Source organism: Vombatus ursinus, unplaced genomic scaffold (assembly GCF_900497805.2).
Source record: "Vombatus ursinus unplaced genomic scaffold, bare-nosed wombat genome assembly UNPS02014959.1, whole genome shotgun sequence".
In the NCBI taxonomy this organism is placed as follows: Eukaryota; Metazoa; Chordata; class Mammalia; order Diprotodontia; family Vombatidae; genus Vombatus; species Vombatus ursinus.
Window position 1 is genome coordinate 16,227,291 of NW_020954737.1, and position 22,793 is coordinate 16,250,083.

Consider the following 22,793-nt stretch of genomic DNA (forward strand, 5'->3'; position numbering starts at 1 on the left):
ACCTAAAACCATCAGCAAGCATTATTGTAATAGGAATAAATTAGACACCTTCCCAGTAAGATCAGGTAATGCCTGAACAAGCATGAACAAGAAACAAGGATGCCCAGTGTCACCAATATTATTCAAATTGTAATGGAAATCCTAGCAATAGCAATAAGAGAAGAAAAAGAAATAGAAAGAAAGAGATTATCGAATGAGATACTATGATACACCTTGAAAATCCCAAAGACTAAACTAAAAAGTTAGCTGAAATAATTAATAATTTTAGCAAAGTAACAAGACAAAAAGTAAATCCTCATAAATCATCAGCATTCCTATATATACACAAACAAAACCTTCAAGAAGAGATAGTAAGAGATACCACATTTAAAATAACTCTAGATAGTATAAACTATCTGGGAGTATACCTGCCAAAACAAACCCAGGAACTATATGAACAAAATTATAAAAAACTTTTTATACAAATAAAAACAGATTTAAATAATTATAGAAATATTAATTGTTCCTGGGTAGGCAGGGCCAATATAATAAAAATGACAATTTTACCTGAACTAATTTAAATACTCAATGCCATTCCAATTAAATTACCAAAAAAATTATTTTACTGAGTTAGAAAAAATAACAAAATTCATTTGGAAGAACAAAAGGTCAAGAACATCAAAGGAACTAATGGGGAAAAATGTAAAAGAAGGAGGTTTAGCAATACAAGATCTTAAACTATATCATAAAGCTGTAATTATCAAAACTATTTGGAACTGGTTAAGAAATAGAAAGATAGATCAGTGGAACAGAGTAGACATAGAATTTACAGAAGCAAATGACTACAGTAACCTTGTGTTTGACAAGTGTAAGAACTTAAGTTTTTGGGATAAGCATTCATTATTTGGTAAAAATTGTTGGGAAAGTTGGAAAGCAGTCTGGTAGAAATTGAGCACAGGCCAATATCTTATACCATATACCAAGATAAGGTCAAAATGGATACATGAACTAGATAGATTACAAGACAATTTGGAGAAAATGGGACCTATTTCCTATCACACTTGTGGACAGGTGAACAATTTATGAATAAACAAGAAGAGACAGACAGCAGTGTGAGGTGTAAAATGGATAATTTCAATTACATTAAATTAAAAAGGATTTGTACAAATAAAACAAACGTAGTCAAGATCAGAAGGAAAGCAGAAAATTGGTGAAAAAAAATTTATAGACAATTTCTCAGATAAAGGTCTCATATCTCAAATATATAGAGAACTTTGTCAAATCTATAAGAATATAAGTCATTCCCCAATTGATAAATGGTCAAAAGATATGAAAAGGCAATTTTCCAATGAAGAAATAAAAACAGTCTACAGTCATATGAAAAAGTGCTCTAAATCATTATTGATTAGAAAAATGCAAATTAAAACAACCTTAAGATATCATTTTATACCGATCAGTTTGGCTAAAATGACTGAAGGGGAAAGCAAGAGATGTTGGAGGGAATATGGAAAAACTGGGACACTAATTCACTGTTGGTAGAACTGTGAACTAATCCAACCATTCTGGAAAATAATCTGGAATTATGCCCAAAGAGCTATTAAACTGTCTCTACCTTTTGCCATAGCAGTGCCACTACTGGGTCTGTTTCCAAAGACGATTAGGGAAAAAGGAGAAGAATCTATATGTTCTAAAATATTTATAACATGTCTTTTTTTGCAGTAGTAAAGAACTGGAAATTGCGGGAATGCCCATCAATTGGGGAATGGCTGAACAAGTTGTGATGGAATACTACTATGCTATAAGAAATTATGAGCTTGATGATCTTAGAAAAACATGGCTAGACTTGCATGAAATAACGAAGAGTGAAAGGAGCAGAACCAAGAGAATGCTGTATACAATAACAGCAGTGTGTGTGTGTGTGTGTGTGTGTGTGTGTCTATGTATTTTTTTTTTTTTGGTGAGGCAATTGGGAGTAAGTGACTTGTCCAGTCACACAGCTAGTGTTTTGTTTTGTCTGAGGCCGGATTTGAACTCAGGCTCTCCTGACTCCAGGGCCAGTGCTCTATGCACTGCGCCACCTAGCTGCCCCAGCAATATTGTTTTAAGAACAACTCTGAAAGGGCAGCTAGGTGGTGCAGTAGATAGAGCACTGGCCCTGGAGTCAGGAGGACCTGAGTTCAAATGCGGCCTCAGATCAAACACATGACACTAGCTGTGTGACCCTGGGCAAGTCACTTAACCCCGATTGCCTAAAAAATAAAAACAAATTTAAAAAAAACTAAAACAAAAAAACAACTTCGAGTAATTAAGTAATTTTGGCTACTATAAATATCCAAGTTAACTACAAAGGACCTATGAAGACACTATCTGCATCTAGAAAAAGAACCAATAAATAGAATTATGTTTAAAATGACATTATACATACACACACCCCACACATGTACATATTTGTGTCTAATGGTAGTCATGGGGGGAAGGAAAAAAAAGTACACTGCTTGATAATAAAAATGTGTGTTTCTCATGCAATTAAATTTATAAGAAAGGAAGGGAGACATGAAGGGAACAAGCTTTTATTAAGCACCTATTGTGTTCCAAGCATTATGCTATAGACTTTACAAATATTATCTCATTTGAGCCCCACAACAACTCTGGGAGGTATTATTATCCAATTTTACAGTTAAGGAAACTGAGGCAAAGAGAGGTTAAATGACTTGCTCAGAGACACAAAACTAATTAAATGTCTGAGGCTGGTTTTTAATTCAGGTCCTCCTAACTCCATTCCAAGAGTTCTATTCCCTGCCTCCTTGCAGCCATTATAATCCTGGGAACACAATGTGCTGAATCGATTTTTGTTCTATATAAAGTGTTACAGTCACATATAAATGTTAGTTTAAAAGAGAATGTCAAGGATGTGATGTTCAAGTGAATAGCCAATGCCTCGAGTCATAAATCAGTTTTTTCCCCTGACCCCATCTGTTTACATCACTTCCTTACAATTTTTTTCCCTTGTTTCCCTTAATGGCTTGTTGTATTTAAGTTCAAAATAAAATAAAATAAAAAAAGAACAGGTATAGGCACACATTTGAGTGAGGGTGGGGAGGGAGGTGATGTTTAATGTTAGATTGCTCCCTACACGAACAATGAAATAGGTTGGGCTAGGAGCACACAATAATTTGCTCCCTTGGTAGCCTGCACATTATACTGGCAAATAAGGTTGTGCCAGATGCTCATAACAAAGTTATGTAAGGTAGCCAGCATTCCTAGGGCCACAGCTACAAGAGCTAACACTTCTCTCAAAAGATACATTGTAAAGCTCATGGAAGTGAATTTAGGCGGTTTCATTTAAATAAAAATGCTACTTCTTAATGACCTCAAAGGGGATTGAGGAAACAAATATTTACAAAGAGAATAGGAAGTATTCAATAAAGCTATACCAGAACACAGAGATACAAATAAATCATTCATTCAACAGTTATTTGCAGAAGACCCACAGAGGATACAAAAATATATCAACAATTTAAAATTTGTGGCTTTAGCGTATATACTATTTAGCAGAACTGAATGATAAAGTCTGGAAATGAAGTTTGAATATTTCAATTCTTTGTCACAGACAAGGAAAAACAGAAGGGGAAGGTGGGGGAAGAGAAAATCTGATTGTCAGTGCTAAAACAGAACTTTATTAAAGTCATGTAATCCAACCTCATATTCAGTAAAGTTAAGTGACTTGGCCAAGGTTACACAGCTATTAAATGGCTGAGATTGGACTTGATCACTATGTGTAAATCCTTCCAGTCTGGTGCTCTTTCCACTAGATTAGAGAGCTCAAATGGAAGGAAGGACAAAATCCTGAGACAGATCCTAATCATAGCATTCTGTGTGAGCTGAAGAAAGGATTAAAAAGTCATCAAGACAATAACTAAATTAGTTGAAATATTAGAGGCAAGCAACAACCAACATTAGAAACATGAGTTTTAATTTATGAATGTTACAGTGCTAAGAAAAATATTTAAGAAAAAAAGTATCTAGATTTTAAAAAATAAAGACATTAGTATATACAGCAGAGAACAACAAAGAAGATGCTAAAAAGTAGACAAGATAGGGAACTAGTAATCTAGAAAATGTCTTGACATTTTTAAAAATTTGCTAACATGTTTTACATGACTGCACATGCATAACCTATATCTTATTGCTTACCATCTCTAGGATGGGGGAGGGGTGAGAGAGAGGGATAGAATTTAAAACTCAAAAATTTAAAAATGTTAAAATGTTAAAAAATTGTTTTAAAATGTAATTGGGGGAAAAAATAAAATATTATATATTAAAGTTTGCTAACAGCTAAAAACCAATACCCCAGAAAACCTAAACTTTCAGTTATGATTCTACATTAGATGCTATTTTTTTAAAAGAGAAATTATACTTTTGATTCAAAGTAAGAGAACATATTTAACTTCAAAATGAGCTTTTGAGAAGAACTTTTGGAATGCTAATTACCTCTGTGGAGATGGAGAAGCATCTAAAATTCACTAAAAACCATAGTCAACAAAAATACATCTACTGTACCTTGATAGTTCTATCCAAAGAGGCACTGGCAAACTGATTATTGTCCTTAGGGTTTATGACAATCTGCATAACATAGTGAGTATGTCCTTCAAATACCTGAGAGCAAGACCATTTTTTATCCCAATCCCACAGTTTAATGAGCATGTCATCTAGTCCAAAAAAAAAAAAAAGAAAAGAAAAAACTTCAAGTTACTAGATTGTTTACATTATAGTCATTGTCCTTACAAAAGTCTTTAAAAAGCTTACTACTGAATCATTCTAAAATTAGAGGAAAAAAATGCAAACCATACTTTCAAAAGAACAAAAACAAAATTGGTGACTGAACACTAATTCTTTAAAGTATATATGTAAATATGTAATAATATAAGCAAGTATAAAATTTTTCTGAGAAAATTCAAAGAAATACCCATTGTGTTTGAAAGCAGTAATAATAACCAAGGGAAATAAATATGACTGGAGGCTATACTTCAGTATAATTGACTAGAGGATATCACTAGCTCTGCAGGAATCTGAAATGGCTATTATGATGAAAAAAGATATTGGTATCAAAGTATGAAAGAACTAATCATTAATGTTCACATCTTGATTTTAATTTTTAAATGTTTTAAATGTCCATAACCAATCTAATGACATTCATTTTATAGTTGGCCTCTAAAAAACTCACCGTTTTGTGCATAATGTTGATAAGCAAAGCTAGTCTAACTATAAAAGCAAAATTGACTGGGAAGTGGAAATCTGCCAAGACTTTACTCATCAGCATGTAAATGAGCTTTCTGTCTGGCAGATGTTTGAGCAACCAGACCTTTGGGTCTTCCTATCTCAGCTATTACTTTTCAAATTCTAAGCACAGTTGATATTTCATTAAAAACACAAAAGTAGTCATCGGATTTAAACACTCCATATGCTAGTGGATATTAGAAATTTCAACTGGAACTGCAGTAAAAGAACAGGGTTTCTTAGTGAATGGAAAATGAATATCCTAGAGAGTTTTGGATGAGAAAGTAGACTATTATATAATATCTTACCACTGCTGGTTAGAATGAAAGGCTGAGTTGGATGGACAGCAATACAACGAATATAGTCTGAGTGTGCTTCAAACATATGAACTCTCTCCAAAGTGTTATAATTGAAGACTCTAATTTGCATGTCATCCTAGAGATAAGAGTAATAAAAATTTCCAAATAAGTACTGATATCACATTTATAAAGCAAATTGAACAAAAGCCTTATTAGAGGCACAAGTAATAAAGTTGAGGCTTCAAAAAATTTCACTGATTAATAAACAAAATAGGAAAAGAAAATTCTGGAAATTATTTACGTATTTGTCAACTAATTCAGAAAATGATAAAAGGAAAGGAAAGTACTCTCAAAGACTACTTACTGCTCCTGTGACTACCCAATTCTTCCTTGCAACAAACTTTGCTGCTCGAACAGGAAGATCACATACTTCAAATGTCTTCACCAGAGTCTTAAAATTTAAAAAGAAAGAAATGTGCTGTTATGATAAAATGAAAAATACCTTCTGCTAGTCAATTCCATATTACAAGAGACCAAAAAATTGTAACAGTACAAAATCTGTAGGATATATACATTAAAAAGCATTCTAATTCTATCAATTATCTTTTCTTCCCATGTCTGGTCAAGTGATATTTGATCTGATTTAGATGAGTAGTGTTAAACTCAAATAGAAATTACCCCTGCAGGCAGCATATTGACTTAGAAATCCACAAATTGACATTATCTATGTTGTAATGTATTTTATTCTGTTAAACATTTCCCAATTATATTTTAATCTGATTGGGCCTTAAAGGAGTTTGCCTTTTTTTTCTCCTTCTTCCCTTCCAGCTACCCTCCTTCTTCTCAATTTCACACCTCTGATTTAGACCTACTAGAATCTTACTATTATTTTTTAAACAACAATCTATGTAAAATTAATTTTATAACAAGAGATGGCCAATAATTAAAAATTAAGAGTCACAGAAGTTTACTGCAATATCATATTAAAGGGAGAAAAGTTAATTTTCTTTATTCAACACCTGCTGCTAATACATAAAAGAATGTAATTACAGTGAAGGAATTTTGCCCTTTAGTTTTAGCAATAAATTGAAGAAAGCATTAAATTTGACACCATTTGCTATTTTGCAATATTTAGTAACTAAAATCACCAAACCAAAAAAATAAGTAAATGCCCCTAGACAATATATAATGTGTACTTGTACTAGATAACATTTAGCTAAAATTTTAAGCATTTTAAATATGTTTAAATATTATTTTAACTGATTAAAATGAGTTAGCATTTTATGGAGCAAACAGTCTTTTATAATTTGCTAACAAAGACAATTTGTTAAATTTGTTAAAATCTGTTTTCATAAGAGCACCTCTTGCCTCCTTTTAAAAATATTTCTAGGAAAACTGGGAGAGAAATGCTAATTAATGGTTTAAACATATCTAACAGTTAGTTCTTCAAGGATATTTGTGTAAAGCCTTTAAAGTCAAATTAATTAATCTTGACCAGAAAGAACCAAGACTTGGTTGCCATTTCTTATTCCCAAAACTCTTTTCTGCAAGATTCCTATAGAAGGAATGTGTTGAGAATAGTAATGATCTGATATCTGAAGGAGCTCCCTAACATAAAAAAAAAAATCTTTCAACTATTTTAATAATTAGCATGCCCTGTCCTAGTATAGTTTCTCTGTTGTCATTTGCTACAGAGTACTAAAGCAACAGCACAGCTAGGTGGCACAGTGGACAGAACACCGGGTCTGGAGTTATGAAGACCTGAGTTCAAATGTTGTCTCAGACACTAGCTGTGTTACCACGATCAAGTCACCCTATTTGCCTCATTTTCTTCATCTGTACAATGAGCTAGAGAAGGAAATGGCAAACCACTCCAACATCTTTGCCAAGAAAACCCCAACTGGGGTCATGAAAAGTAAGACACAACTGAAATGACTGACCAAATTAAAACACATCTAGTTTCTACTTTGTAGAAACAGGTGGGGGAAGGGAAACAGCTGGAAAATAAGCAACCTCATCCCTAAGAATTCTTCCTCTTCAAAATTTTTGGCAAATAGATTTGATAAATTCACAAATAGATTATTCCTAAATAGGCTTTATTTTTATCAGTGGAATACACAGAATATGAAGATAGGGATGAAATAATTAAGTATCTAGGTTAAGATGCTTATAGATAACTTTCCAAAGTATTCTCTGACATAGCTCTAAAATAAAAACATTTTTCTTTCAGTTGTGCTCTATTATCCATTGTAATAGAGGAACAGATCAACAGATAATTTGTTTTTAACAAAATACATTTCCTTTGGGTCTTTCTTCAAGCAACAGGACAGGAATAATTGGATTTAAAGAGTTTGCCATAAGAGAGTTATCAAAGTTGCTTGTAAAACTCCCCAAATCAGATCAAAATGTAATTGGGAAATGTTCAACAAAACAAACAAAAATACAATACAACATAGATAATGTTAAGTTGTAGTTTTCTAATAAGTGGTCTGTAGGGGTCTAGTTCTATTTGAGTTTGACACCACTGCTCTATAATACCAGTTCTATAAATAGCAAACCTATTTTTCATTCCTGCCCAGGAGACTCGCACTAACAATGGTTTATATGAATATGACAAACTCTGTTTAATGAAAGATCCCATAGAAGTTTTAAGTTCACAAGTTTCTGAGCTATACCAATTCACAAAGTAACTAATTTCCCTTTTTTTGGAGCACTCTTTACCAAAAACCAGTTATAAAACTCAAACAAATTTTAAATAACATACTAAATTCTATTAAGACATTATACTGCATTACATATAATTATATCAGAATATAGGAGTACTGGCCCTCTCAGATATCACTGTTTTAGAAAAAGCAAAATATTCTTCTAAGTAGCCCTACCTACCCCTACCAAAAATGTTTACTTTTCCTAAGCCAAAATAACAAGAACCATGATCTAATTCTCCTTTGTACTGTTTTATTAAGCTTCCATATTAACAAAGATTAGATTCATTGTGTCAATCTGGGTGTCCTTTCAAAATCATTACAGCTGAATTCTACATGGAGCTAACAAGTTGGAAATTTGGGCCACAATTTTGCAAAGAATAGGAATAGGAATGGTAACTGGGTGTTTTCCTCAATCCTACTTTGAAGCCCTTTTCCTACAAATACTAAAAAACCAAATTGTTCTCTCTCAAATCTTCTTTTAACAGAGAGCAACAAAAAGCTCACAGGAAATTAAAACACAATTTTTGAGAAGACACACTAAAAGAATTTTTGCACAAAAAAGAATAGGAGATTGGCTATGCTGAATGGTGGGCACTATAGAGCAAATATATTCAGACTTGCTTTCTCTACTAAGATTATTCTCTAAAGGATCCTCATATAAGGGTATGGAGAGATAAGAGAATCCTCAATAGCCTTTACAATCATGACATTTTCATTGAGTGAAACAGCAGAGCAGAAGAAAAATCAAAACAGTAGCTCTGTGAGGCATCAAAAGGGATACAAGGAAAATGGCAAAAAGCTCTACTGGTAAGGATGGTGAAGTAGGAAGTTAATTGAGAGGAGAAATAAGTCAATTAAACAATACAGACCAATCAAAGAGATACTGAGTGCCTAAAAGGTTCTCTGAATGATACAGAAGGGAAATCTCTGCCCTCAAGGAGATTACAAAACAAAAAAGTAGACAAAATATATAAATGGTAAAAGCAGGCAATATAAGATGTAATTAAATTCCAAACTGTTGGGCAAATATATGAGTTCAACAAGAATTAAATAGTTTATATTTGATCCTACAGGCTATAGGAAGCCATTGGAATCAAATGACTTGAAGAGTCACACTTGAAGAGTGACATGGTCAGAACCAGTGCTTAGGAAAATCACTTTCACAGCTGTATGGAAAATGACCTGTCAAGGAAAGAGATCAACATAACAGAGTCAGGGCTAGGACAAAACTTCGAAGTCAACAAGTTCGACACCTTTGCTTTACAGATGAGGCCTCAAAGGGTTATGTGATTTGACCAGGGTCACACAGCTAATAAGTATCTGAGATAGGATCTGAACTCAGATCTTTCTGACTCAAAATCCAGTGCTCTATTCATTGCACCAACTAGAATGGAAGTGAGAAGACTGAGTAGAAGACTACTTGTCTCCTAACAGAAGAAAGGCAAAGAACTTGAACTAGATTAATGGCCTTGGAACTGGAGAGGAGGGGATGGATTCAAGAGATGCTTAGATGGGTAGAACTGACAAGACTCAGCAAATGATTGGACATGTGGGGTGAAAGTGAGTGAGGAGTCAAGAACAACACCATAGTTGCAAACTTAGGCAGACTTAAAAGATGGTAATGTCCAACATAGAAATTGGGAAGTTCAGAAGTAGGGTGACTATGGTGAAGATTCAGTTTTGGACACATTGAATTTGAGATACTTTAGGGAAATATAGTTTGAAATATCCAGGCAGTTGGAAATATGCCACTGGCCCTCAAGAAAGACTAAGGTTAGATATAGCAATGTGGTAGCCACCTACATTCCAGGCATATTATCTACTATCTTAATAATCATGTGTCTATGATCAAGAATTGACTGTACTCAAATATATTACATAATATCTAAGTCAGTAAAACTAATTTTTAGGATTGTCAGAAATTATTCTTAAATAATATATCATATATATTTAACAACTCCGATGAATTCACTGTATCTATTAACATATCTTTTACTTTTACACTGAGCACACACTAATACAGTACTTTATTTCTCTTAAGTGCTCCAAAAAATATCCTTACCTGTGTTTCATGATTCCAAACACAGACACTGCCATTGTAAAGACTAGCCAACATCCATGGCTCTGTGGGATGCAAATCGACACTCTTGACCCGATCAGATCGAGCAGTTAGCTTCCTCTTGATATCAAGTCTAAGAGGCTAAGGACAAATTAAAAATGTTAAATTAGTGAGTGAATAAAATGCAACCATTTTTTCAAGAAGTTTCCCTAGTTTTTTTCTTCACCACACCAAAATTCAGAAAAATTTTCAGGTTTAATGTTCCTATTTCCTCTCTTACCACAGAAAGCTAGAAATGTTCACATGGCCAAATCTAAGCCTAACCATTTACCCAGTAATCCTGATTCTCTCTTGTAATTCTGTGCTTCTACAATTTGCCTTGACAAAAAAAAAAAAAGGCCTGTCATTTAAAGAATACAAATGATATTAAATTATAATTATATATAATAAATTATATAAACAAAAAACAAATAAACTATATACATGATTATGAAAGCCTTACATAAGTACAATAGAATTGCTTTGGCAAAAATGATAACTAAATATTAAACAATTTAAAGTGAGATTAATTTGTAAGAGACAAGTGTAATATACAATCACCATAGGCTTTTGGAGTTTACATGAAAATGTTTATGATATTTTATGGGCTTTGGCACTTTGATTCCTTTGAGTCCAGAGCTTATAATACATGTCCAGCTTCAAACATGGTCTAAAAATCTATCTGAAAAGTTAGTTCATATTCCATATCTATTAAATTCTTAGCTTTCCTACTGTCTAACACAAATGACATATAAGACTTATGGGTCATTTTAGTTCAGGACAACAACCTGAAAGAAAATGTCTAAACCCAAAGAACTCCATTTGTACAGAAATATATTTGTCAGAAATCCATTTTATTATATCTTTAATATCTCTGGAAATCCTCATAGAAAAACCTTTTTACATATTTCTCAATTCGTACTAGATTTATTAAGTTCTTACTATGTGCAATGTGCTAAGCACTAGAGGAGTTTCCAAAAGTAATATAGAGTCCCTGTCTTTAGTAAACTTGCAATTGGCTAGAGAACTGTAACACATAAAGAAATAACTTTAACATAAAATAATATATAACTGAATAAGAGATGTAAACAAAGACTTAAAAGAGGTTTAAGGAAGGAAATCTCATTATAGCCTGCAAAGATCAAGGGAGGCCTCATTACAGAAGTAAGGTTATCTTTCAAGAATGGGGAAAACAACTAGCAAAAAGAACACTTCAGGGATAAAAAATAACATGAGCAAAGTCACGGGTACAGGAAAATGCAGGACACATACCAGAAGAGGTGAACAGCCCAGTTCAGCTGGATCAGAGATAACATAGCAGGGGGAGTAATATAACATGAGTTGTCTTACTTTATTTTCCAAACATCTGCTGGTATGATCCCTCTGCCAAAAACAGAGCAGCTAATTCTTGGTTTGCTTTAATAAATACATTCCTCACAAGGGGGAAAAGGCAAAAAGGGCAACTGCTATTCTGAACCTGATCATGAACAAAAAAGAAAAACTACACGCTGAAATAGATGTAATGAAAACCTTGGGAAACGGAAATAATCATTGTATCTGAGAATGAGAGGAAACATGGAATAGTGGACTGAGTGCTAGACTTAAAAGAGGAAACATCAGTTCAAATTCCATCTCTGATCCTCAGGAGCTATGTGATCCTGTACAAATCATTTAAAGGCTACAGCCTCAGTTTCTTCATCTACAAAATGGGGATAATAATAACTGTAGTATTTACCCTATAAGGTTATTATGAGGATCAAATGAGATTATGTAAAGCAATTTGCAAAGCTTTATAATGTTTTACTATTAGTTGTCCCTATAAAATTTCAGTTAACTGACACAATAGTCAATGACTATAGTAATCCACTGTTTGATAAATCAAAGACTCCAACTTCTGGGATAAGAACTCACTATTTAACCAAAAGTGCTGGGAAAACTGGAAAATAGTATGGCAAAAATAAGGCATAGATCAACATCTTATACCCTATACCAAGATAAAGTCAAAATGGTACATGATTTAGATAGAAAGGCTGATACTATAAGCAAACTGGGAAGGAATAATTTACTTATCAGATTTATGGAGAACAGAAGAATTTATGACCAAGCAAGAAATAGAGAACATTATAAAATGCAAAATGGATAATTGTGATTACAGTAATTTGAAAAGTTTTTGCACAAACAAAGCCAACGCAACCAAGATTAGGAGGGAAGCAGAAAACTGGGAAAGAATTTTTACAGTGTCTCTGATAAAGGCCTCATTTCTAAACTATGTAGAGAACTGAGTCAAACTTATAAGAATACAAGTCATTCTCTAATTGATAAATGGTCAAAGGATATGAACAGGCAGTTTTCAGAGGAAGAAATTAAAGTTATCTATACTCATATGAAAAAATGCTCTAAATCACTATTGATTAGAGAAATACAAATCAAAACAACTCTGATGTACACCTATCAGACTGGCCAACATGACAAAACAGGAAAATGATAAATGCTGGAGAAGATGTGGGAAAATTGGAACACTAATGGATTGTTGGTGGAGTTATGAACTTATCCAACCACTCTGGAGAGCAATTTAGAACTATACCCAAAGGGTTATAAAACTGTCCATACCCTTTGACCCAGCAATATCACTTCTAGATCTGTATCCCAAAGAGATCATACAAATGGGAAAAGGACCCACATGTACAAAAATATTTATAGCAGCTCTTTTTGTCACAGCCAAGAATTGGAAATTGTGGGGTACCCATCAGCTGGCGAATGGCTGAACAAGTTGTGGTATATGAATGTAATGGAACACTATTGTGCTGTAAGAAATGATGAGCAGGTGGACTTCAGAAAAACCTGGAAAGACTTATATGAACTGATGCTGAGTGAAGGGAGCAGAACCAGAGAACACTGTACACAGTAACAGCCACATTCTATGATGACTAACTTTCATGGACTTGACTGTTCTCAGCAATGCAAGAATCTAAGACAAGTCCAGAAGACTCATGACGGAAAAAGTTGTCCACATCCAGAGAAAGAACTCCATAGTTCTTTTTTGGATGCAGACCAAAGCATACTATTTACTCTCTTTGTTGTTGTTGTTTTGTTTTGTTTTATTTCTTCTTTCTCACGGTTCCTCCCATTGGCTCTAATTCTTTACAACACGACTAATGTGAAAATATGTTTAATATGAATGTATATGTAGAGCCTATATCAGACTGCATGCCGTTTGGGGGAGGGCAGTTGAAGAGGAAGAAAATTTAAAACTCAAAAGCTTATGGAAGTGAATGTTGAAAACCAAAAATAAATATATAAATTAAAATATTTTTGGCTAATTTCATTTAGTTCAACATTCTAACCTGGTTAAAAGAGCCCTCTGGATACCAACTCCATCATCCAATGTGGATTAGCTATACCTTCTACCTTCCTGTATCTACAAATATGAGAAGCATGCCATCTTTCCTCTTATCCAAACCACTAATAAAATATTAAACAGCACAAGGCCAAGTTCAAGCTCTCTACTAGAGACCTCTAAGTCGACATTGAACCTTTAATGAGTATTCTTTGGATTTAGTCATTCAAACAGTTCTGAATCTACTTTGCTTTACTCTCATACAGCCAGTTTACATCTATTTTTCCCACAAGGATATCATGAGTTGCTTGATCAAATACTTTGCAGAAATCGAGGAAAAACTCTTCTGTTAATCTACCACCGGAACAAAATTAATCCTCTCAAAAAATCCGATGACATTACTTTGGCACAACCTATTTTTGATCAAGCTATTCCAGAACAATTTTCTTTTCCAAATTTTCATTAACCATACTTTTGATAATACATTATAGTATTTTGACAGGAATCAAAGTCAGGTTATAATATATAGACTATTCCCTTTCTGAAAAGTTGGAATGACATTATTTGCCCTTTTTCAGTCCTCTACTATCCTAAAAATTCCTAATAGTTCAGTAATCACAATCACCATTACAGCTACCCTGAGATACAGCTTGGAGGAGAGCAAACAGCATGGTGAAAGGCTTCAGTCATGCTATTTGAGAAGTGGTTCAAATAACTGATATTTAGCCTAAGGAAAAGTAGAGTTAGTGGGGGACATGATAACTCTCTTCAAGATTGGGGTGGGGAGAGGGGGTCACACGGAAGAGGGATTAACCTTGTTCTTTTTGGCCCCAAACGACAGAACCAGAAGTTCTGATAAGAAGTCACAGAGAGGTAGATATTTGCTTGACATACAGAAAAAAAACTTCTAACAGAAAAGCTATCCCAAAGTAGAACAGGATGCTTTGGGAGACACTGAGTTATTTCTCACCTGAGGCCTTGAAGTCATCCAACATTCCCTTCTTTTCACTTCAAAACATCCATCGCCATACATTCCTCACTATCTTGGGCTTTCTCTGCTATCTTCACCTACCTTTTCTACCTTCTAGTACTTCTCTATATGTTTTCTTGATTCCATCCACTCCAGCCTCCCCCAGGAATTTCCCCATGTGGCTCCTTTCCCTCTACCTACAAACATGCTAATTCTATCCTATTTTTTAAAAAATAATCTCTTTATATTGCTACTCCACTGAGCTGCATCCTGTTTTTTTTAAACAATCTTCTCAGCACCAAACTCCTCAAAAGAGGTGTTACCTCTGCCTCTACTTCCTCAACACTCATTAATTCTATACTCACTCCCTTTTAATCTAGCCACAGCTCCCATAATTTAACCCAAACTATTCCTCTGAATGTCACCAAAGACCTATGAATTGCCAATGGTCTCTCCTTAGTTTTCAACCTCTTTGACCTCCGTGGCATCTGATGCTACCGACTATACATTTATCTTGGAACTTTATCCATCTTGAGCATTAGTAACACTTGGCTTTCAGTAATTTCTCATTTGTTCAATAAATCTGTATTAAGTACCTAATATTTTCTAAATATCAAAGGAAAATACAAAGGTCAGTTAAGACAAAGTCCATGCCCTCATAGAGCTTATAATCTAGTAGGTAAATAAAACACACAATTAATCCCATAACAAAGTTGTCTATACAAAATAACGTCATGTGAGGTTCTGAAAGACATTTATCAACTGGGACAGAAGGAATCAAAGAAAGTTTCATAAAGAAAGTGGCACTTAACCATCTCCATAACCAAAAAGGAGCTAACAGTCTCTGCACTGGTTAGACTACATTTGTACTATTATATTTAGATGCTACATTTTAAGATGGAAATTGACAAGGTAAACTATATCTAAAGGAGAGTGAAAAGGAGGAAGGAGGACTCATAATACATGGATTATTGAAAAAATTGTGCAAGAGAGATTTAGCAGGAATTAGCTTCAAATATTTAAAAAGCTATCATGTGATAGAGGTGTTAGATTTATTTTATGTGATTTTAGAAAGCAGAACAAAGACCTGTGAGTAAAATTATAAAGAATATAAGCTCAACATTACAAAGAAATTCCTAACAATTAGATTTCTCTAAAACTGGCATAGACTGTCTCCTGAAGTACTAAATCCTCTGTCCGTAAAGGTGCTTATACATAGGTTGAATGATGACTTGCCACAGTAAAAGGAGATTCAGATAGATGGTAGGACTAAGTGACTTCTTACATCCCTTCCAACTCTATGATTCTAGCTCTCATGTTGCTATTGACTGCATAACTTTGGACAATCATTTAACCTTTTCTGACTTACATCTCCTCATCTGCAAGATTAATTTATTCTTAAGATTCTTTCACGATTAAACTATTCTATGAGTCCATCATGCTTTGTGATGAGAAAAGAGGGGAAGAAAAAATAATTAAACCTGGCATAAATAATTCCTTACATTTTCTTAAGAAACAAGACATGTGCCCTTTTGAGGAAACCCTGAATGTAGTAATAACACACTTGCCATCAAATACTTGTAAAGATATTTCTGAGAATGAGAAATAATATTCAAGTGACATTAAAATGGCAACTTATGTTTTTAGGAATATAAGGAATGGATAACAGGAGTTTTCACACACCAAATTTTTTCCCCTATAGATCTAAAACTTTAATAACGTACACTTCAACATTTCTAGATTTATAAAATTCTAGTTAAAATGGTCTGGAGACAATTTTATTAGACTAAGTTTGTCCTTTACATACATAAAAATGTTTGTTGTCCTTTACTCAACTTTACACCTTTTAAGTGCTATATAATAAGATCAAGGTACCTATTTTTAGTAGTATATTCTCCACCAGTGTCCAACCTTGTATCATAATGACCACAGAGTTGGAAGATAACTTGAAAATCATCTAAATGAGCACTTTTATGATAACAACTTTCATGCTAACAGCTATGACTGTCACTTTCATCTTCACCTGAGAAATGATCCGCCTTGAAAAATAGCATTCGCTTTAGAAAGAGGCATTATGATATAATGTTCTTAGGTCAGTACAGTTCTTGTTTCTCTCTGGGTGTCATCTCCAATAACAGCAGCAGCAGACTGACAGTTATACTGAGCTTTAAAGATTTGCAAAACGCTTTGCCCAAGTGACTTCATTTGGTCCTCGGAACACTTGGAGTAAGGACTAGAATGTTATTTCCACTTCACCGATGCAGAAAGTGAGTCTCGGAATGGTCAAATAATTTACCCACGAGGGAAAGCAGCCGACACCCCGTTTCTCCCACTTGTAGCCCAAGCCGCGCCCCACCCCCGCCCCATCCCTCCTTCGGGGACAGATGTCCCCCAACACCGGGGGCCCATAACTCCTGCACACAGCCAGGTGGGGACGGCGGCGGCAGGGGCCCAGGGCGCTCTCGGGGCCCCTCCGGGTGACCCGGGGCCTGCCTCTTCCCCTCCCCCTCTCCCATTACAGAAAGCCTAGAGAAGATCCCCGTAGCTGCCCTGGCCACGGCAAGCCCTGCAGGGCCAGAGCCGATCCGCCCCGCGCTTTTATTTGTTCGTTTATTTCTAAGCCGGCAAGGCCAAGGTCTCACCATGGCTCCGTCAACGTTGCCAAACTCCCTCGCTCGATGCCGGGTCCCGGGGCCCGCTGGCTCGGGGTCGACGCTGGCACTGGCAGAACACTGACCAACTGACTGACGTGGAGCTTCCGGGAGCCGGCTCTCGCGAGTTCTGGAGCCTCAGCACCGGAAAGCCGGGACTAACCTCGCGAGAGTTTTCACCGCTCCCTGGCTCAGGGTTCACATTCTCCCCACCCACTACACCTCACTTCCGTCCGTTGCCTTGGCAACCCGAACGGAGACCGAGGCCCTAACCGAGCCCCGGACCTCGGATGCGTGGTCGTTCGGCCTCGGGCCTTTTCCCTCTGCCCGGGTCGCCTGCTTGACCACCAACAGAGCTGCAGGGAACGTGGAGAGACGCCAGACTTACGATCCCCGCGATGCGCCAGGTTGAGGCGAGCCCACTCCTCGCTGGAAAGCAAAGCTTCCTAGGCCGCCCTTGCCCCTTTCACGTTTTGGTCCCTGAGGAGACCGAGGCGGCCTGGCCTGGTCGAGCGGCTCGGGCTGTGAAGAAGCCCCGGTGTCCCTGTGGAAGCCTGGAGATCCAGACTCAAGCCCTGACTACCCCTCCCCCACAGGATCTAGAGTTGGAAGGGATCCCAGAGATCACCTGGGCTCCCCCTCCCCACCCCTGCCTTCTTACAGATGACCGAAAAAGGTCAAATAGCCTTTGCCCCGGGTCTCCCAACCTTTGTCTCTGGGATCGGGCGGTGGTGCTAGTGAGTAGAGAAGGTTGGATTCGGATCCTGCTTCAGATACTTTGTGACCTCTGACCTCTCAGCCTTAGTTTTCTCATTTGTATGTAGGAACTGAACTAAGGTTTTGTTGTGTTGGGTTTTTTTAGGGGGGCGGGGGAGGAGAAATTTTACCCCCAAGTGTTGGGAGAAATGTACATTTTTTCTTACTATATCTGTGAAGTAAATAGACCTTTGTAAAAACCAATCTATGTTAAGTGGTTATGTGGAACTGGGGGCTAGTTACTGGCCCCCTAAAAATAGGAGAAAACAGCTAGTGGAGCTTTGAGCTGGTGAAGTAGAGGAAAAAAGCAACCCCAAGTTTCACAGGGTACTTAAGGAGGGCGAGAGGGGAGGGGAGGAGTACCCAGCCTACCCCAGAGAGACTGAGGGCAGATCAACCTCTTTAATGTGAGATGCTAAGATAATGTTTGAGAAGTGCTTTTCATCTAAGTTTTGACTGAAGTTTTATAACTGAGCTATTATTATAAATCCAGAATTCCACTAAACCACCTTGCCTCTATTCTTGGTCTCAGTCTCTGACTGTAAAAGATAGGGGGTGGACTAAATCCTTTACTAGCTCTGATATTTATTCTATGAAAGATTTTTTTAGTTTGGTGAAGAGAAGGATGTGGTTTGATAACTATTTTTCCAGGGGCTTTAAAAATGGGATACAAATTCTTTGTACCAGAGAAGACAGCTTTTTTTTGCATAATATTTTATTTTTTTCCCCAGTTACATTCATTTTTCAAAATTTCAAGTTCCCAATTCCCTCCTTCCCTTCCCCTTTCCCTGAGTGAGCAATTTGATAAAGGTTATATATGTGCAATTATGCAAAGCATATTTCCATATTAGTCATGCTGTGAAAGAAAACAGACAAAAACATGAAAAAAATAAAGTGAAAAGTAGTATGTTTAGATCTGTATTCAGACTCCATCAGTTAGTTATTTTTCTGGAGGTAGGTAGCATTTTTTCATCATGAGTCCTTTGGAATTGTCTTGGATTGTTGTATTGCTGAATTATTCACAGTTGACCATCATACAATAATGCTATTACTGTATACAATGTACTGGTTCTCACTTTGCATGAGTTCATGTAGATCTTTCCAGGTTTTTCTGAAATTATCCTGCTTGTCATTTCTTACAGCACAATAGTATTCCATTACAATCATATACCACAACTTGTTCAGCCATTCCCCAATTGATGGATATCTCCTCAATTTCTAATTCTTTGCTACTATAAATATTTTTGTAGAAATAGGTACTCACCCCTCCTCCTTTTTTTAAATTTCTGGATACAGACCTAGTAGTGCTATTGCTGCACCAAAGGGTATGCAGTTTTATAGCCCTTTGGAACTGGTTCCAACCTATTCTCCAGGATTGTTGGATCAATTCACAACTCCACTAATAGTGTGTTAGTATCCCAGTTTTCCCATATCCCCTCTAACATTGATCATTTTCCTTTTCTGTCATATTAGCCAATCTGATAGGTGTGAAGTGGTACCTCAGACTTGTTTTTATTTACATTTCTCTAATCAATAGTGATAAAGAGCATTTTTTCATATGACTATAGATAGCTTTGATTTCTTCTGTTGTTTATTCTCTTTGACCATTTATCAATTGGAGAATGACTGGTATTCGTATCAATTTTTCCAAGTTCTTTACCTGTTTGAGAAAAGAGGCCTTTATCAGAGACACTTGTAAAAAAAATTTTCCCCAGCTTTCTGATTTCCTTCTAATCTTGGTTGCATTTGGTTTTGTTTATGCAAAACCTTTTTAATTTAATATAATTAAAATTATCCATTTTATATCTAGTAATGCTCTCTATCTCTTGTTTGGTCATATAAATTCTTCCCTTCTCCATAAATCAGACAGGTAAATTATTCCTTGCTCTCCTAAATTGTTTACAGTATCACCCTTTATGACTAAATCATGTACCTATTTTGACCTTACCTCAGTATGCAATGTGAGATGTTGGTCTGTACCTAGTTTCTGCCATTCTGTTTTCCAGATTTCCCAGCAGTTTTTGTCAAATAGTGATTTCTTTCCCAAAAGCTTAGGACACTAGATTACTATGGTCATTTACTACTGTGTATTATATACCTAATCTATTCCACTGATGGAAACAGATTAAGGTTGGAAATTTGGGGTTTCATAGGGAAGAACTTCTTGAACAATTTGTGATTAAGAGACTGACAGAAGAAGAGCATAGGATCTTCATCTCTGGATATCTTTGAGAAGATTTTCCCAGTCTTCAGAAACAAAGGAAAAACAACAATAACAACTGTCTTTGGGAAGAAAATAGATAATTTGATAGTTTTTAGACATGTGGTGTGGTGGAACCAGAAGTATACCGGGTCAGGAGCTAGATTCTGGGCCTACCTGTACATCTGTAGGCATTTCACTTAACCAACGTCTTTGAACCTCAGTTTTCTCACTTGTAAAATGTAGATAGAATCATGCACGTAGTGTTGTAGGGATCAAATGCTCGCATGTATTTTGTAACTGAATTACTAGGTAAATATAAGGTATTATTTGATTGAAGACAGGGAGATTGAACTAATAGCTTGTAATCCTTTTTTCGGCTCTTTCCCTGAGCAATGATCTAAACACTATTGGTAGGTTTATTATCCCAGTGATGCTTCTGTCTGGCTTTGTAGAGGATGCTTACTCTGGCCATCATAAATATAACTCATACTTTTAACTAAATACCTAGTTTACAGCTACTTATAGCTAATAAGAGCTTTACAACATACTAGGTATTGAACACAAAAAGAAAAGTTTTTTTTCACTCTGGTTGAAATGAACATTTTAACTAGATAGAACGCACACACTTCCATAGATAGAGCATTTATTGCATGTTAAATATGTGCCAGGAACTGTGCTAAGTGTTGCTATATTAATAAAAGCAAGGCAGTTGTCCTCTAGGAGCTTGAATTCTAATAGAGAATACAGTACATAAAGAGGAGTTAGAAAGTGGTGGTACACACTCTGACATGATATACAGATAACCAGGAAGTGAGGTGGAAGCCTGGATCCAGGTAAGACAAGGCAAAAACTCAGAGCTAAGATGGTTGTAGGGGCAGAGTCCAAGGTTCTGATGGAAAAGAGGTGGAAATGATAGCCCAAGCAGAAAAGGCATGGCATGGAAATGGTCAGGATATATGTATTTGGGGAAAATGCCTTTATGTTTGGTTCTGATAGTTTTCCATCCACTCCCTGTGACATTTAAAAAATCTGAGAGATATTTCTAGCTAGTCATTTTATTAAAAATGCTCACATTTTAATAAAAGAGGTCAATGCACTCTGGAATGCCAAAGACCCTTATGGTGGTGTGCTCCCTCAAGGCTTATATGGCTTTGGAAAAGTGGGTATTCCAGAGGGTGGCAATCAATTCTGATTGGTTAACAAGTAATGACAAAGAATGAATATTAATGATGAGGGGCTGAAGCTACTCTAATAAACTTTGATTATATCATTTACTTCTAAATTGCCCTCAGCCTTGAGCAATTTAATAAAAGAATTTATCCCCTCCCCTTAAACCTGAATAGTACACAATGGGCTTCTCCATCTTAGATTAAATTCCTTGTAAGGTTAGGTGGGGTCTGACCAAGGTTGTGAAGAGTAAATTCAATTTCATTATCAGTAATGTCCTTCAAGAGACTGAACTTTGAAATGAGGATTATAGCAAAATGGGGAACTCTGGATCACCCCAAATCATTGGTCATTAATAATCATTTCTCTTATCCCAGAGATTTATTCTTGTGATAAGGAAGGATTAAGAAACACTTTGGGGAAGTAAGGGAATATGGACAAGCTGAACATGAGAGTAAAGTAGAGCTCCCAATGGGCCAGAGACCATTTCAGAGGCAAGATCAGCTGATCTTGACATTTTCACCATTTCCCAAACCTTATTTTCTGTGGTTTATTGTTTCACAAGTGGAAGGCAAAGTGATCAGATGATAGTCCATTCTCCCATAGTAATAATTTGATGGTCACTGCCTGACCTCCATAACCTTTATAATTTTCAAAAAATAGGAACTCTTCCTCTGGAAAAGGTGGGGTTCCTCCATGTTCTGTTGAGCTGTATTAATCTAAGAAGGTTTTTAGCTGATGATGTTCAAACAGTTTTATACTGTTTCTGTATCACTAAAATAAAAGACATTTTTCTCTTAGTAATAGAGACCATGGGCCAGGCCTACATTAGGCTGGTTCAGTTGTTCAAGTTTTAGGTTATAACAAGATGAGGTACTCATAGATAGTGTGACAGGTATCAAAAGGAGGTTTATGTAACTTAGAAGGTTTTTCTGGAAGACCTCAGCATTGATTCATTTGGGTGCATTTTCCTCTACGGTTGCATGGTGGTATTCTGGCCAGAAGCATCTGTCAAGAATGAACTCTGAAGAGTTAGTAACTTCTCCTACTTTGCCTTTTGCATCAATAAGCTAGTTAACAGCTGCAGTCTTGGTCCTCTGGATTAAATTTCAAGGATGGTTCCACTGCTCTTGAAGGAAAAACTAGCCTAACCTGCATGGGGTATATATTACTCAGATACTTATTAGCTGTGTGATGCTGAAAAAAATCAGTTAACATATCTTAGTCTCAGTTTTCTCATCAGTAAAATTGGGGGTGAGGGGGTCAGATGACTTCTAACGTTCCTTCCAACTCTATAATCCTATGATCCTGCCACATGGTGCAAGTATAGCTATTAAGGGTAACTTTA

The 22,793-nt window shown here is 35.9% G+C and overlaps 1 protein-coding gene across 1 annotated transcript in view; it reads right to left on the reverse strand.

Moving 5' to 3' along the window:
* The window catches only part of COPB2 (coatomer protein complex subunit beta 2), a 42,860-nt gene extending 25,430 nt beyond the window's left edge, over positions 1 to 17,430 (reverse strand). The window contains exons 1-5 of the mRNA XM_027845214.1: positions 17,311 to 17,430; positions 10,326 to 10,463; positions 5,920 to 6,006; positions 5,565 to 5,691; positions 4,540 to 4,688 (exon numbers count right to left, since the gene is read on the reverse strand). Of these exons, the coding sequence (XP_027701015.1) occupies positions 4,540 to 4,688; positions 5,565 to 5,691; positions 5,920 to 6,006; positions 10,326 to 10,463; positions 17,311 to 17,313 (504 nt within the window). The 5' untranslated portion in view covers positions 17,314 to 17,430. The remainder of the gene's footprint in view (positions 1 to 4,539; positions 4,689 to 5,564; positions 5,692 to 5,919; positions 6,007 to 10,325; positions 10,464 to 17,310) is intronic.
* Between the last annotated feature and the right edge of the window lie 5,363 nt (positions 17,431 to 22,793).